This window comes from Crocodylus porosus, unplaced genomic scaffold, assembly GCF_001723895.1.
Source record: "Crocodylus porosus isolate Cpor-Errol unplaced genomic scaffold, CroPor_comp1, whole genome shotgun sequence".
Taxonomy (NCBI): Eukaryota; Metazoa; Chordata; order Crocodylia; family Crocodylidae; genus Crocodylus; species Crocodylus porosus.
Window position 1 is genome coordinate 12,554,036 of NW_017728927.1, and position 13,812 is coordinate 12,567,847.

At 48.6% G+C, this 13,812-nt stretch overlaps 1 protein-coding gene across 1 annotated transcript; it reads right to left on the reverse strand.

Moving 5' to 3' along the window:
- Positions 1-1,717: 1,717 nt before the first annotated feature.
- On the reverse strand, positions 1,718-13,553 carry AMZ1 (archaelysin family metallopeptidase 1). The gene is made up of 7 exons (XM_019542024.1): positions 13,532-13,553; positions 11,555-11,888; positions 10,606-10,773; positions 9,628-9,756; positions 9,069-9,232; positions 7,768-7,944; positions 1,718-3,936 (listed from the first exon to the last, which is right to left on the reverse strand). Exons 2-7 carry the CDS (start codon positions 11,856-11,858, stop codon positions 3,370-3,372), a joined length of 1,509 nt encoding a protein of 502 aa, XP_019397569.1. The 5' UTR covers positions 11,859-11,888; positions 13,532-13,553; the 3' UTR covers positions 1,718-3,369.
- Positions 13,554-13,812: the final 259 nt, after the last annotated feature.

Genomic DNA, 13,812 nt, shown 5'->3' on the forward strand with positions numbered 1-13,812 from the left:
CCTGCACCAAAGCTCATCTCCTGGGGATTGCAGGCCACCCCAGTTTACTGACTGCTTTCCTTGAGGGAGATGCTGAGGAGCTGAATGACCTGGAGAGTTCTCGGTCATTAGTTACCACTGCTTCTGCTGGTGCAGCTCTGGAGTGTACATCCTGCACCAAGGGCTCCCCAAGTCAGGGTGAAGTACTGTCTAGTACAGGAAGCCTAGGTGCTGCAGCGCAATATATATAGACGATGCAGCTGTATGCGTTACCCCATGTAGCAGTCCATGGCTTCACCAGGGCTTGTGACTGCTCTTGGCTGACAGCCCGTGGTGAGTATTAAGCTACTTTGCACTGATTTATGGGTCCTTCAAATTAACCTTCTAAAAACAAACCCAAAGGCCGCCTCTTGTGCCCTGCCTATTAGCAGCTAATCACTGTAGCCGGCATTTTTATTGGTGAACTCTCCTTTACAGCAATGTCTTGCAGCGAGGTTAATCAAATCTTAACAGCAGTGGGTGCTGTTTAAAAGGGAAGACTAACTCTTTACAGGGACACCTTCATCGGATGTTGATAATTACTTGCTTCCCTCTGAGAATTGTCAGGTTTGCTCTCCCAGCAGTGGCGCTCCTCCCCTCCAGAGCTTGGATACATGCAGAGAGGTGGGAATGGTATCTGCCCTGATTCTGGGTCTGACACTATCTACAAAACCTTTTGCCAGGTACTTTTCTCCTGTGTGAATGTTTCCCAATTGTTAACATGGACAACAATATACTGACAGTGTGCTTAAACTGGATGTCACTTATTCTGCCCCTTTCATGCCCATCACCTACCTTGAGCAGAACTTGGTGGCTGCTGGCTCTGGTCACCTGTACATCCTGATTCCACGAGCCAGACCTGGGCTGTGCAGCATTTGGTTAAGCTGTTTCACAATTCATGTAGTATCTAATATTAACTGGCCACTTATCTGACTGGGGATGAAAGACTGTGTGGCCTGATAAAGAGGACTTTGAGGGAAACCTCTTTGCAGGTGCTAAGTGTAGCCTGATGCACAAGAAACCTGCACACCAGGATTGTACAGACTATCTCACAACTGTCTGAGAGCTTAGAAGAGTAGTCATCCTTTTATATTTCCTTCCCTGAAGTGCCACCCCATCCTGGATCCTACCCAGGTGTGTGAAGCTCCAAGTTCCACTGCAGCCTTCGTCCTTTTCTAGACTGGCCCTAGACTCTGAACTGGTAAGTGGGTGACTATTGATTATAATGTTGCAAGCATGTCAGGAGTTTGGGAGCAGAGCTATTCAAAGGAAGTGTCTGCTTTTATGGTATAATTGTCTAACAAAAAGCTATATATAAGCTAAATCAGCTACAGCCACATTTCCCTGCCCTCTTCCCCGCCCCCCTTAATGTTTGGCTTCAAAGTAGTGAGTGGGAATAGCCCTGCATTTCCTCTGTCACTTCCTACAAGGGAGACTTCCATGTCAGTCAGATGTTTAAAAGCACATCTCTGCTTTAGCTAGCCACCCCTCTCCTGTGTTCCCTCTGCAATTTAATCATAGCTGAGGACTGCCACCTCCCTCTTCCTTTTCGGTTCTATAGCAATGCCATCATCTCGAGTTCATGATCTTTCTGGGAACTGCCTTACATTTAGCCCTATGACTTCACTGTAGGAGCAAGCAAGAATGAACAGGCTGGAAAACGAGTCGGCTCATGTTTAAAATAGTAACAGTGCTCTAAAAAGGATGAGAACAGGATGTGGACAGCAACTGGGTTTATCGTCCATGTAGGATTTGTTCAAAAGCCTCGGTAGGTCTGAAAAAGCTGAGAGATGAAAAGCAAGTGTTAACCAGTGATTCGGGTTTACGGAGCCGGCAGGGGGCGGCAGCAGCCGCTTTCCCCTAACATGGATTCCAGATGTAGGGGCTGTGGCAGGGGAGAGGGCGGGAACGTTTCCAGTCACTGACTTCATTAGTCTTGTAGAAGTCGGCCCCTTTTTCCTCTTTCTATGAACCGTGCTGACTTTAATTTGTTCATTAGACATCTGCCCTTCATCAGGCTTCTCTTGGAAAAGCCACCCTGTTTTCTCCAGTCACCTGCATGAGCAAGCTGTCTCACTGCCCTCTTCCACAAAGTGCAATCCTTGGTTTTTGCAGTTTTCAGCTGCATGGAGAAAGCTGGGGCCTGTATTTTGGTACCCTCGTTAAAGCCCAAAATTTCAGCTGGGGGAGGGGGGGAGTCTCATGACTCAGTTTGACCTGCTTGCTTGTCTTGGGCAGCAGGACACTAAATAGATTTTTTGGATCTAAAATTACTAAGTCTGGCCACCAAGAGTAAGTTGATGACTGCATTATCAGTGCCAGAATTCAGAGGGAAACCATGATGGAGAGAGCCAGCCCCTGCTCTTACAAGGCTTGAAAAACTGTCAGCCTCACAAGCAGCCAGCTATAAATAGCTGGAGAGTTGCTATCAACTGAAAGGCAGGTTCTGCAGTGTTTTCCTATTAGTAAATGCACTCATATCGGACTTGGGGACCTTGGCCAGAGAGGAAGAAGCTGGTGTGTCAGCTGCTGGAAGCAAAGTCTCTGCAAGCAAAAGTAAGCCATGACTGTGTTAGGAATTTCTCTCTTGTGCCAATGCTCAGAGGATAAGAGTTGTTACAGCTCATGGCTACAATCTTGGCTGTACGGCTCCTAGAGATCCCCTGTGCGCCAACCAAGTGGCAGCCAACATAAAGCCGTTTGTGATGGATAAGCAGTGGCAGTTTTTACTTATTGCTGTACCCAGTGCCCATTACCATCTGACTTCCCAGACCCTGCTTGCTGCTGTCTACCTGGACTCTTATGGGTCTGTGGTTAGAAAGCCTCAGCTCTTCTCCTACAACCTCTGGATCAGAGATCTGGCTGGAAATGGATACTTGGCATTACATGAGATGAAAAATCATGGCCATGTTTGTATGGCTCAAGCTTTCAGTAGATTGGCGATTTCCTTATATTGGAGTTTTGCATTGGCTTAATTTGCTCCTTTTTTTTCCCCTCAACTGGTGTAAACCTTTACATGAACGTGTTTTAAGCTGCTTTTAACTTAAACCTGTTCCAAGCCACTGTAAGCCAGACTGAAGTAGGAGCATCCACATGGGACTTGTCATAGGTTTGGATTGATACTTTACATTAAGCCAGTGTTACTCTCTCATTCAGACAAGCTCTTAGAGATGGAGATAGACAGACTGACTGAACTCCACATTAGGGGAAAAAGAAACACTTAATTCTGGTGGGATGTAACTTCTGGTGGGAAAGATCTGATGCAGGGTAATAATAGAACAAAACTTAAATCAGGCTGCCATTTCCCAGCCAGAAGGACAGTGAGAGATGGACACACAGGTCAGGCCACTGTTAGTTTTCTTCCCATCTCCAGCGATGAGGGGAGGATTCCCCCTTTGGCAGTCTTCTGGAGCTCAGCTTCTTCCGCAAGGATGAGAATTTGTCTCCGAGGACTTTCCTTAACCCTACGCTGCCCCTGGTCAAGGACAAGTCCTTCATGGTGGGGAGCTGCCCTGTAAACATTTCCCACCTGGCAAAAGCATCCACAGTTTCGTCCACCTGGGCCAGTTCCTCCTCAGAGACATTCCTCTCCAAGGCAGCGATGCACATTTCCAGCCACAGCTCGTACTCCTTGATGATGTCTGTGGTCTTGGTAGTGCCGTCCAGTTCCTGCTCGCTGTGCGTGTCGGCCAGAGAACACAACTGCTCATCGTGCTCCAGCTCCTGCCCGATGGAGAGGGCCTGGCTGCATGTGTCCGGGGTTAGGGGCTCGGACAGGGAAGTGACTGCTTCGGAGTCGTTCTCGCAGCACATCCCCGAGTCCGAGCTGAATGGCAGGAGGTCCTCGGAGGCCGACAGGTCTGTTGGCTCCTGACTGGCCCAGGCTGACAGTACAGTTTGTGTCCAAGCATACAGTTTCTGTGGAGACAGGAGAAAGGTTTCATTTTGGAGAATGAGAGAGAACTTGGCACAACGGCAAACACCAGGGGGCCGGGATATTCAAAGGGCCCATTCAGAATTGAGACCCAAGTGGCTCAGGTTTTTGGGAAGTACTGAACACTTCATCTCTGAAAAGAGATTCCCTTTTCAGATGGTACAAGGCGGGTGCCTACAGCCAGAAGCACCCTTAACAGTCCCAGTGGTGCAGCGGAGAGAGAGAAAAGCAGAGCTGCAAACTGAACTCCTCTTTGGGAGGGACTGGGTGCGAAAGATGTATCTGCACCTTGGCGGCCTGCAAAGCCCCCGCCCAGTCCCTGCCCTGATGGTTAAACGAGGAGGCCAGGGCTGGACCACTCCTGAGCAGTTGGTGCTCATCCACACACCTCTGCGGGCCTTTGATCAGGGTAAAAGCAACATACCAACCCGTGCCCCTCTAGAGGCAGTGATACGAATATTAAATGTTCCTGAGAAAAAGTGTGAAGAATCTCATTTCAGCAGCCTATTAAATCCTGTTTTAACATGCAATTTCGTTCCTCATCTCTCGCACTGGAATATGCATGAGGAAAAGCTGGGCTCCAGGAAAGAAGTCACGGAAAGCGAAATGCCCGAGATGATTCCCTGTTTAAATATCTAAACGCTGCAAACAACGTGGCAAACAACGAATTGCTCCCGGCACACTGATTCCTTAGGCGGCTGGGAATGAAGTGTAGCAACGGACAGTCACCACTTGATAACAGTCTCCTTATGCGGTGCATCGCTATGTGTGGGGTGCTCTTTTGCTTGGCTTTCCACATCCCCGCGCCCACCTTCTTACATACCAGTGCCTTTTATCTTTACATTTCCTGTTACTCCACAGCTGGTGTCTTTGCAAAGTTGTACAATTGCTCAAGGACACCCAGTGGAGACAGCCGGGACATACAAGCACGCGGCACAGCCCCTAAGGCGGGCTCAGGGTGGGACTGCACTGTGCTCCCGGGCAGGATTTGTGCCGGGCTTGTTCCAGCAGAGGGCACCAGTGCCACGCTCTGGCTAAGCCTCCGAGCTCTGCGGGCAATTTGCAGAGCTGCTTTTCCCCCAGGTTTCCTTTCTTCCTGCTCTTCCCTCCCCCTGTTGTCTCCTTACTGCAGGCCAGTGATATAAAGAGACTGGGCTGAGTGTTTGGGAGAAGGCTGCCATGTTTCCCGTTTCAGTCCGAGAGCAAAGCCTTGGAGAAGAGTTTTGTACAGGGAAGAAATTGTCCCTTTGAGCTCAGCTGTATCTGAACAGCTGAGATCCCTTGCTATTTTTCTTGGCCAGAAGGAAAGACTTCCCTTCCTGCCTTGATGCAGTGCCTTGTATGATTAAAGCCAGCCCTATCCTCCTCCATACACAGGCGCACGTATCAGCTAGTGTGGCAGGGGCCAGAGCAGGGGGTGATGACAGTGAGGCTGCCTGAGAGCTGCAGCTATGCTAGGGATTTTATAATGGCTCTTTAAAATACAGCACATCAATGAAACTCCAAAGAAACCAAAACTGCTGCCCGGCCCAAGCCACAGTGCTTGAGGGAAGCACGAGTCCAAGCAAAAGTGAGCTGAGGCCAGGACATTCAAACGCACAAGGCTGTTTTTTTCCAGGTCTAGAGGGATAGCTCTCTCCAAAATCACTGTTACAGAGCAGAATCCTTTCCAGTCTCTCTGTCCGCAGGGTTTCTTTTACTTTGTGGTGGTAGATCTGGCTGTGTGTTTTGTGCCTAACCAGACAGGGGAGCCTCTGCACACACTTGTTACTGCAAAATGAATAGTTGTGGAGAAGCAGCAGGGACCTGGCCTGCTCAATATACTGTTGAGCATGGCATCAAGCCTGCTGTTTGACACTAGGGCCAGTGGGTTGTAGCAGAGGGTGATCCTGCCCTTGCCCACATCTGTTAAATCCCTGGGTGAGTTTGACATGGTTATAAGTGAGGATTTCCTCTATGCAGTCACGTAGAACAGAGCAATTTGCAAAGGGCAGGGAGAATAAATCTCTAGGGTAAGGGATTGAGCTAGGCTAAATTGAGAAACTAAATGGAACTAATGTGTTGAGAAGACAAGCCTGGGTCCCTTTCCAGTTGCTCTCCTCACTGCAGCCTTGAAGAAAAATACTACAAACAAATCAAGGTCAGAGATGCAGGATATGCCAGTGCTGTAAGGGGAACAGATTGCATTATGTGCCTGTGGATTTTTTTGCTCTAAGTTGCAAGATAAACTAAACCCTGGAACAAGAGGCTCTTAATTGCCTGATGTCTAAATAACTCACAGTTATGAGGGCAGCTCAGATTAATTGCAGTGTTCATCCTCTTACAGAAAGATTATCTTCCTCCTCTGGGTGCCCTGCCCGTAACCTGCGCTGCAGTCATTAACCTTGGCAGCATTGTCTGCTCCAGGCGGGAGAGCAGCTTTGTGCCTGGCATTCCCCAGATCTATTACTTGGGACCTGAGCCATTATGTGATTTAGGCAGGTTGGTTGTTCTCCAACTGGAAGAACCAATAGCAAAAAGTAAGGCTGACTCCAGATGCCTGGCGCTGATTTGCTGTGGCCTCGCAAAATGAGTTTTGCCGGCAGCTTGGCTTTCTGATCAGATTTTGCTTCCAAACATTCTTTGCCCTCTCCTATTTCATCTGCCTTTCTACATTTTTGTGCAGCCTGCATCAAGCCTCTTAGAGAGTTGAGTACAACTATAATACATAGCCTGTACCTCGTCTAGTTATTTTCTTGTGGGCTCAGAGGTAATCATGATGCATGGTGGTGAGGGTTGTCTCTTCTCTTTGATGAAGCTTTTGCTGTGGCATTGGGGAGGCTGAACTAATCGCAATATTCACTGCAGTGAAACAGGTGTTGAAGAAAGCCATTAATAGAAACATTAATTGAGCGATTCTTGAAAAGGAGTAGCTGCATTGCAGCTCTTATCCCCTTGACTTGTAAAAATTGAAGCCTAGTGCTACTGGGTGTGAGGATCTCTCAGTTTTAGATCCAGACAGTTGATCTAGAAGATGAGGCTGGTGAGCTGCTCCTCACAGCGACAAGCAATACAACCAGATATAGTGTGTTCTGCCTCCATTTGCAATGAAAACTGTTTTCTGTATGAAACAGGTTTTCCTTCCAAACTGAACAAACAAGAACTAAGGAAAAGAACCTAGAAATCCCCCTGGAATTGCACAGCTAACTACAGACATGGTGAAAACACAATGCATGGAATTGAAAATGGGCAGTTCTGGAAAACTCGGTCTCTGAACAAGATGTATGTCCTTTGGAGAGAACAGAATCAAAACCAAGATGGGCGGTTTGCAAGAACTGCAGTGTGTTCTTCTCAGCGCTAGTGAGACTAGCTGTTTAGCCACTAGTGGCAGATAGCATTAGCAGTCATTAATAGTGGAATGACCTATGAGTGATGTCTAAAGGTAGCTGTGCTAGGAGGGGTTGCTTTGAGACAAAATCATATTGTCCCATAGCAGAGGACTGGATCCAGAAGCTTTCACATTCTGACTACATCTCTGACCTTGGCTCTGCCTCCTTCTCATTAGTGCAATAGGGATAGCAGTTACCACCTTAGTGTTGGTGCACAGCTCTGGAGGCTGCCTACAAAGCGCAGAGTATTAGTCACAGTTTGTCATGTTATGCCCCCTCTCCCATGGTAACTCACGCTGACACCTGGGGCTGAGCTGTGTGTATTTTTAGGCCTGTCCTTCCTATAACATGTTCACAGGATGCTGTTTCAGGGATAGACTACCAAGCTACTGGACTTCCTTCTTCACCCCAGTGCCCTAAATGCAGTTGTAGCAGTCTGTCTCTCACCCGGTAACGCTCGACGAGTTTGAAGCCCACGACATACTGCAGTTTCCTAAGGCAGATGGGACAGGGCTCCAGGGGCCTTAGAAGCGCTTCGTCCAAACTCAGCGCGCCTTGCATGATGCACTGCAGCCACCTGCAGTTCCCCAGGCCGATCAGGTGGCAGATCTCATGGCACATGACCTTCCAGGAAAGCAAAAATCACAGAAGAAAAGGGTCACTCCAGCCCCCACCACAACCTCCCTTCTCTCTGCCTTTCCACATCTGGAGGGAAAGAGGAATCCAAGCTCCTTGTCAACTCAACTACAGGCTCCCTCCAGGCTGGTCTGCTAGTGGCCATGAGTGAGCCTAGTTCCCAGACTTCCAGTCTATCCCAACATGCAGACTTTCTGCTTCTACAGAATGGGGGTCTGGATATTGTTTTTGTAAGCAACTCGAGTTGGTGGGGGGGAGAGCGCTTTTGGTGGCACACAGTCATAGGTCAGAAACACTAGATAGCCACCTGAAAATGCTCCAGCCACCCAATCTAGCTGCCTTCCTCTCCCAGTCAGAGATCCAGTGGGGACTGGCAAAGCACTGCAGGAAAGACTGAGCAGTCAGCAGGGAATGCAGAGAAGTATGAAGCTGCAACAGCTGCTCAGTGAAGGAGCCAAGCCCTGTAAGAAGCCCTATAGAAGGAAGTTTGGGGAGAAATAGCAAGAGGATGTGTATGCAGGGGGGAAGATTGGGTTACAAGGAGTTTTGAAAATGTGCAAACTTTTTGGTGGGTCCATGTAGGGTCTGGCAAATCCCTTCCTCTATGCTGTAGGTTTGGGATTAAAATTGCATGCACCTGTTACATCTGTCAAGTATTAGAGACAAGTGCTTTCTAGGCTGGTGGGAACTCTCTAGTGACAGCACTGGGCACAGAGAGGGGATCACCTATCTGCCCACCCAGCTCCTGACAGGCAGCGCTCCAGGCGGCACCCTGAGCACGAGACTAGTAGTGGGAGCAGAAACCCAGACTTGATGATAAAAGCAGGTCTCGCACTCTCACGGTGCTGCTCTCTGTCCTGTATGTGAAACAGAAATGAAACCCCTTCACTCTGCTCAGGGGTCTTGTGAATTAATGAATGACTGAACAGGATTGGAAGGTGCAAAGTGATGAGCAAGATGTGTTAACACAAACGCTTTGTTCCATTTTCACCGGCAGTGGTTAGGTCGCTCTCACTTCTGCTTCTTGAGACTTGAAGGCAGGATCTGTGGGTTGCTGTAACATAACCCTCCTGCTGCAGGACATTTGGGTCTGTGTAGGCTGCTTACCGCACCTTGCAACACTGGACCATCTCCAGCACACTGAACAGCAATGTCCGGTCTCCAGTCTTCTCTGTGACCTTGCACAGCTTTCCCCTCCGCGGGGCTGGATTTAAGGCGCTACAGCCTGCCTGGGGGAAATCGCCAGAAAATCTGGCAAAGCTGCAGACTCCCACTTCTGTGAAGACAGGCAAATAAGAAAGAGATGTTCTCTTGGCCTACTATCAGCTGCCTGCAGCTGCCCCTAACCTATAGGCATCACAGTGAGAAAGCTGCTTAAGTACAATCCAGTGACTGTATGCCTCACTGCACTGGATGGGGTGGAGCATATATCCCAAAAGGCTTGTACCATGTCAGCCTCGCCTGTACACATCAGCAAGCTGCTGGCAGCATTGAGTCTTGAGTTTCCAAGTTTTAAACAGAGAAGTCCTATTTCCTATCAACATGGAGATGAACAGCAATCCCGGGAAGGACCTGGCTATTCTAGTCTCCCAGTGGACATGTCCCACTACACTATACAAAACCCTTCTTGCTTGTGCCCAACATGGGAAGAATATACAATGTGAATCCCACCTTGTTCTGGCAGAAATTTGCTGAAAGTGAAACTCCAGGTCTCACAGGGGTACAGGTCCACGAGTGTGAGTCCAAGGACACAGAGGGCATCCATGGGCTTGTTGTTCTTTAGGAAGTTCAGGATCCCATCTGGATAAACAGTAGAGAGAGGGTAAATATCAAATCAGCCTGGAAGATGAGGCAAGAGTCCCAGTTTCCACTGTGGTTTGGAAGGATGAAAATCCAAGCTAGCAGAGTTCCTTGCCCAGTCGTCTGTCTCCTCCACCCTGGGAACTTTCAGACTTTGCTGTCCTGGAGATGACGCTATGACACAGAATGAAACCAAAGGAGAGCTCGAGGGACAAAGAAGTGGATTCTTGTTGGGCCAGTGGGTGAATTCAATGCCAAGGCAGATGAACGAAAGGATGCACTAGTTCTTGCTGCTGTAAGAACTTCCTTGTGGGTATCTCAGCCCTGACCTGTGATAGCTCCAGTACTGCCTGCAGTACTAGGCAGCATGGTGGCTTTGCTAGTTTGGCAACCAAGAAGCCCATTTCGCTTGGGACCAAAATGACATCTGAACCCCCATTTCCTAACATGAGGCTAACAAATACCCACCCCACTTGCACTGCCCAGGCCATTTGTTTAGTTTGGCTTTCAGCAGCAGATGGGGAAACATGGGCCAAAAGGTATTCTGTTCCCTTAGGGAGGACAGAGCAGATTTTATCTTGCAAAACTTAAATGAAATATCTCTGACAAATAAAAACAGAGGGAAAATATGATGTGAACTGCTGCCTTGTCTATTTTTTCTATTGTTCTTTCCAGCCCCAAAGTTCTCGGTTTTCCACTGGAACAGGATTTTTCCCTATTCACTTCCTTCCTCCTGTTTGGGCAGGGAGATGAATACTCGGATGTTTCCCAAGGGAGTGGGTGTGGGCCGAGAGGCCGTCAGGAGCCGGTGTGCCTGGCAGATCACTCCACGCTCTCCCCCATCCTTACCTGTGTGAAGCTGTACCCTGTCTGAGTCCTGGTTTTGTCGGTAGCAGCAGCGAATGGACGAGATGGGAATGGAAGGAAGGCACTTTACCCGAAGGCCCAGGAAGAAAGACTCAACACAGCTCCTAAGGGAATCCAGCAGTGATATCCCAGAAGACCCTTCAATGAGATCTAAGAACAAAAGCACCAGTGTCAAACCTTATAGCTAGAGAGAAGCTAAAACACCTGAAGGGACTTCTTTAGAGCTAATGGGAATGAGGTAGGGGTGCAGCTGTGTTTTTGGCTGCTTATCAAGGTTTGCCTGGGGGTGGGGAGAGATGGGTCTCTAGGAGAGGGTGCTTGCTTAGTAATCTTAGTTGCAGGTTCTTTGTGGCAGGCCTCTCAAAGCTTCACCCTACAGCTGTGGGTCCTATGAGCATTTGAATGTAAATGTATCAGAGGACACACGGGACAGGACCCCTCGGGTTATGAGCTGCCTCCAGGGTCTCCCTTCCCTCCAGTTGTTGTCAGTGACCCATGGCTTTGAATCAAAGCTAGACGCCAGCCCTGGCATCCCAGTATCTGATTACAGGAACACAAGGGCCTTGCTGTGGCATTGGCCATTTGCAGGCTTTGCTCTTGGATGGAAGAGTTAAGTAACCTGTCACTTCACTGCCGTGGCAGTAGCAGGGTGCTGGCCATGCCTTCACCTCCACTACTACTACCTGAAGCGTGTTGTGGGCTCTTCTTGGCATTTCTGATTTTTAGGCTTTGTAGTAAGTTGAAAGTTTGGAGCAGATGGGTTTTAGGTGTCTTTGAGTAAGTAGTTGCTGCACATGATGGCCTGGGGAGCCCCTCCCAGCCTTTCGCTCATAAGAGGCTGAAAAGGAAGTTGTTGGTATTTATAAATCACCCCCACATCTCTTTAAAGATGTTCCCCCCTCTCCCCTCCTTGTGCAGGCACCTGCCTTACCGATAGGCTGCAGGTAGATGTGCTTTCGATAGAAACTCTGCTTCCTCCTCAGCATGGAGTGATAGAAGGTTTCAAAGTCCTCGGGGGCATCTGGGTGGCTGAGGATCCAGTCAAAAGCTGTCCGAATGAGCAGGGTGCAGAAGATCGTCCTCTGGGGGTTGTAGGCTTCAGAGAGGAACAGCTTCTCTGCACTGGAGAAAGCTTTGGTGTAGAGCTCCTGCAGGGCAGGGTTGGTTGAGATGAGGGCATCCTTCAAAGCACGGGGCCCAAAGCTGAACTCCTGAGCATGTCTGCACTGCAGCATTGCAGATGGGGCCAGGGACTGTGATACTGCCTAGGAAGAGTGAATACAACCACTGTCTTTTAGACCTGTGAGGCACCTGCAACCCTTAACAGTTTGCTCTTGAGTAAGTTTGCAGTCTGGGCTGAAGTGCCGGTTCCCTCTGTTTACAGGAGTAGCTGATGATGTACCAGCAGATGACGCTCAAAACAGGTAGCCTAGTTCCTGTGTTTTGTAACGTGAATAATACATGTTGTGCACTGCCAACTGCTTCTCCTAGCACCTTTCTACCTCTGCTCTTGACAATATTGACTCAGATATCTGCTGGAGATGATCTGAGCAGCCTCAGAACTTGGGTCCGGGGCAGACTGCCAGCTCAGATGAGTGAATGGACGTGGTGAATGACTCGTGTTCATTTGTTCTATCTGCCCATCAAGCTAGGCACTTATGGCCCCGCTCTGTCATGCCCGAGTACCTTTGTAACCTTTGTACCACCGTGGATTAACATCAAGAACCCTGGAGCTGATACAAAAAGGTAAACTTAGTGCAAATCAAAGCATCCAGCTGAAAGGAAATGCTGTTAGTGTCCTGGGAACAGCACCTCCAGGTTCCTTACTTGGAAAATCCCAGACTCGGGGATTAGGCATTTGACTACCATTACAACATAGGTTCCTCTGGAAGATCCCTGCTTGGGACTCTGGGGAAGGAAAGAGGGGGCTTCCAGCCTGGGTTTATGCTAAGCCTAGCGCATGCTGGGATGGGACTAGGCCTCCAGTCTGTGCTATGGAAATACTGTACCCATTCAGAGCAAATGTGGGCCTTTCTCCTGGGTTTGCAGGGCCTTGTTTTTAAATAGCTCCCCATCATCTGACACACAACACAATGAAAGTCTTCGAAAAGAGGAGGGAACTTTTCTTTGTCCTTCCTGTGTCTCTACTGTACCTGTTCTCTTCTCAGACTTGAGGAAGGGCACCTTAGGCATGTCTACACGTCACCCTACGGCAACGTTGTTACTGTGCTGTGCTTTAGTACTTATAAGGAAGTACTACAACACAACACGGTAACCGCCCGCACTGCAGCACATGGGTTGGTTTAGCCACGACTTTGCCGTAGCAGTGCGTTAAAATGGGGGGAGCGCGCCGTTACGGCGAAGTAGCTGCTGGTCACGTGTAGACTCATGTGATTGCTATGTCACCGTAGCACATCACTACTGTGACAGAGAGCGACATATAGATGTGCCCTTCGTGTCTGGCTTGTCTGCCAACTCTCCCAAATACACAGTTGATTCAATGAAAGATACTGTCAGAAGAACCCTTGCTTCTCTCCCTTTACAGATGGCAATCCAAGCCTGTACATGGAGGCACTATCCATTCTGCAATTACTATCCACAGAAGCCCCAAACAACCTACATTAGCAAAGCAAACACTTGTGCGTTAGCAGATATAGTGAGAGCTATGCCATACCCTGGTCCAGACTGGTCTAAAAGATCAGTCTGACTTCCTTGCACACACTGGCCCTATTGCAGTAGATGAGAATCTGGCCATTAGTTTCATGGAAGCCAAGATTTCACCCATTCAGTAATTTTGTAATAATCATACAAAACCATAATCCAAACACCAGTTTCTTAGTCACACTTAGCACCTACATGTAGAAACTATCAGCAATGTGAAAAGCATTAAGGGATCATGGATACCCACCCCCACCAAGGCAGGCAAGAGGAGATGGGAAAGATGGGGGAGAGGGGGTTTCTAAGTGTCTTTGCTGTGGTCCTGGTTGAAACTAATCTTGGCAAGAAAGGTTTTAAGAAGCACGAACTACCTTTTATTAGTACTTCCCTGGTAAGTAAATCTAGTATTAGAGGCAGGGTCAAGGGGTGGTTGGGGAAGTTTTTTGTTGAAAAAGATGGGGTTTTTTTAAATCAACATGTCAAGAGAGAAGAGTTGTAGCATGTGACTGTGAATACTACTGTGTGCACAGC

Bases quoted from the DNA above. Each gene is read 5' to 3' on its own strand.
- AMZ1 (XM_019542024.1), bottom strand. From the start codon at position 11,858: ATGCTGCAGTGCAGACATGCTCAGGAGTTCAGCTTTGGGCCCCGTGCT. The intron at 10,774-11,554 runs GTAAGGCAGGTG...TTTTGTTCTTAG, and splicing joins CATCTACCTGCAGCCTATCG to ATCTCATTGAAGGGTCTTCT. The intron at 9,233-9,627 runs GTGGGATTCACA...CTGTCTTCACAG, and splicing joins CAAATTTCTGCCAGAACAAG to AAGTGGGAGTCTGCAGCTTT.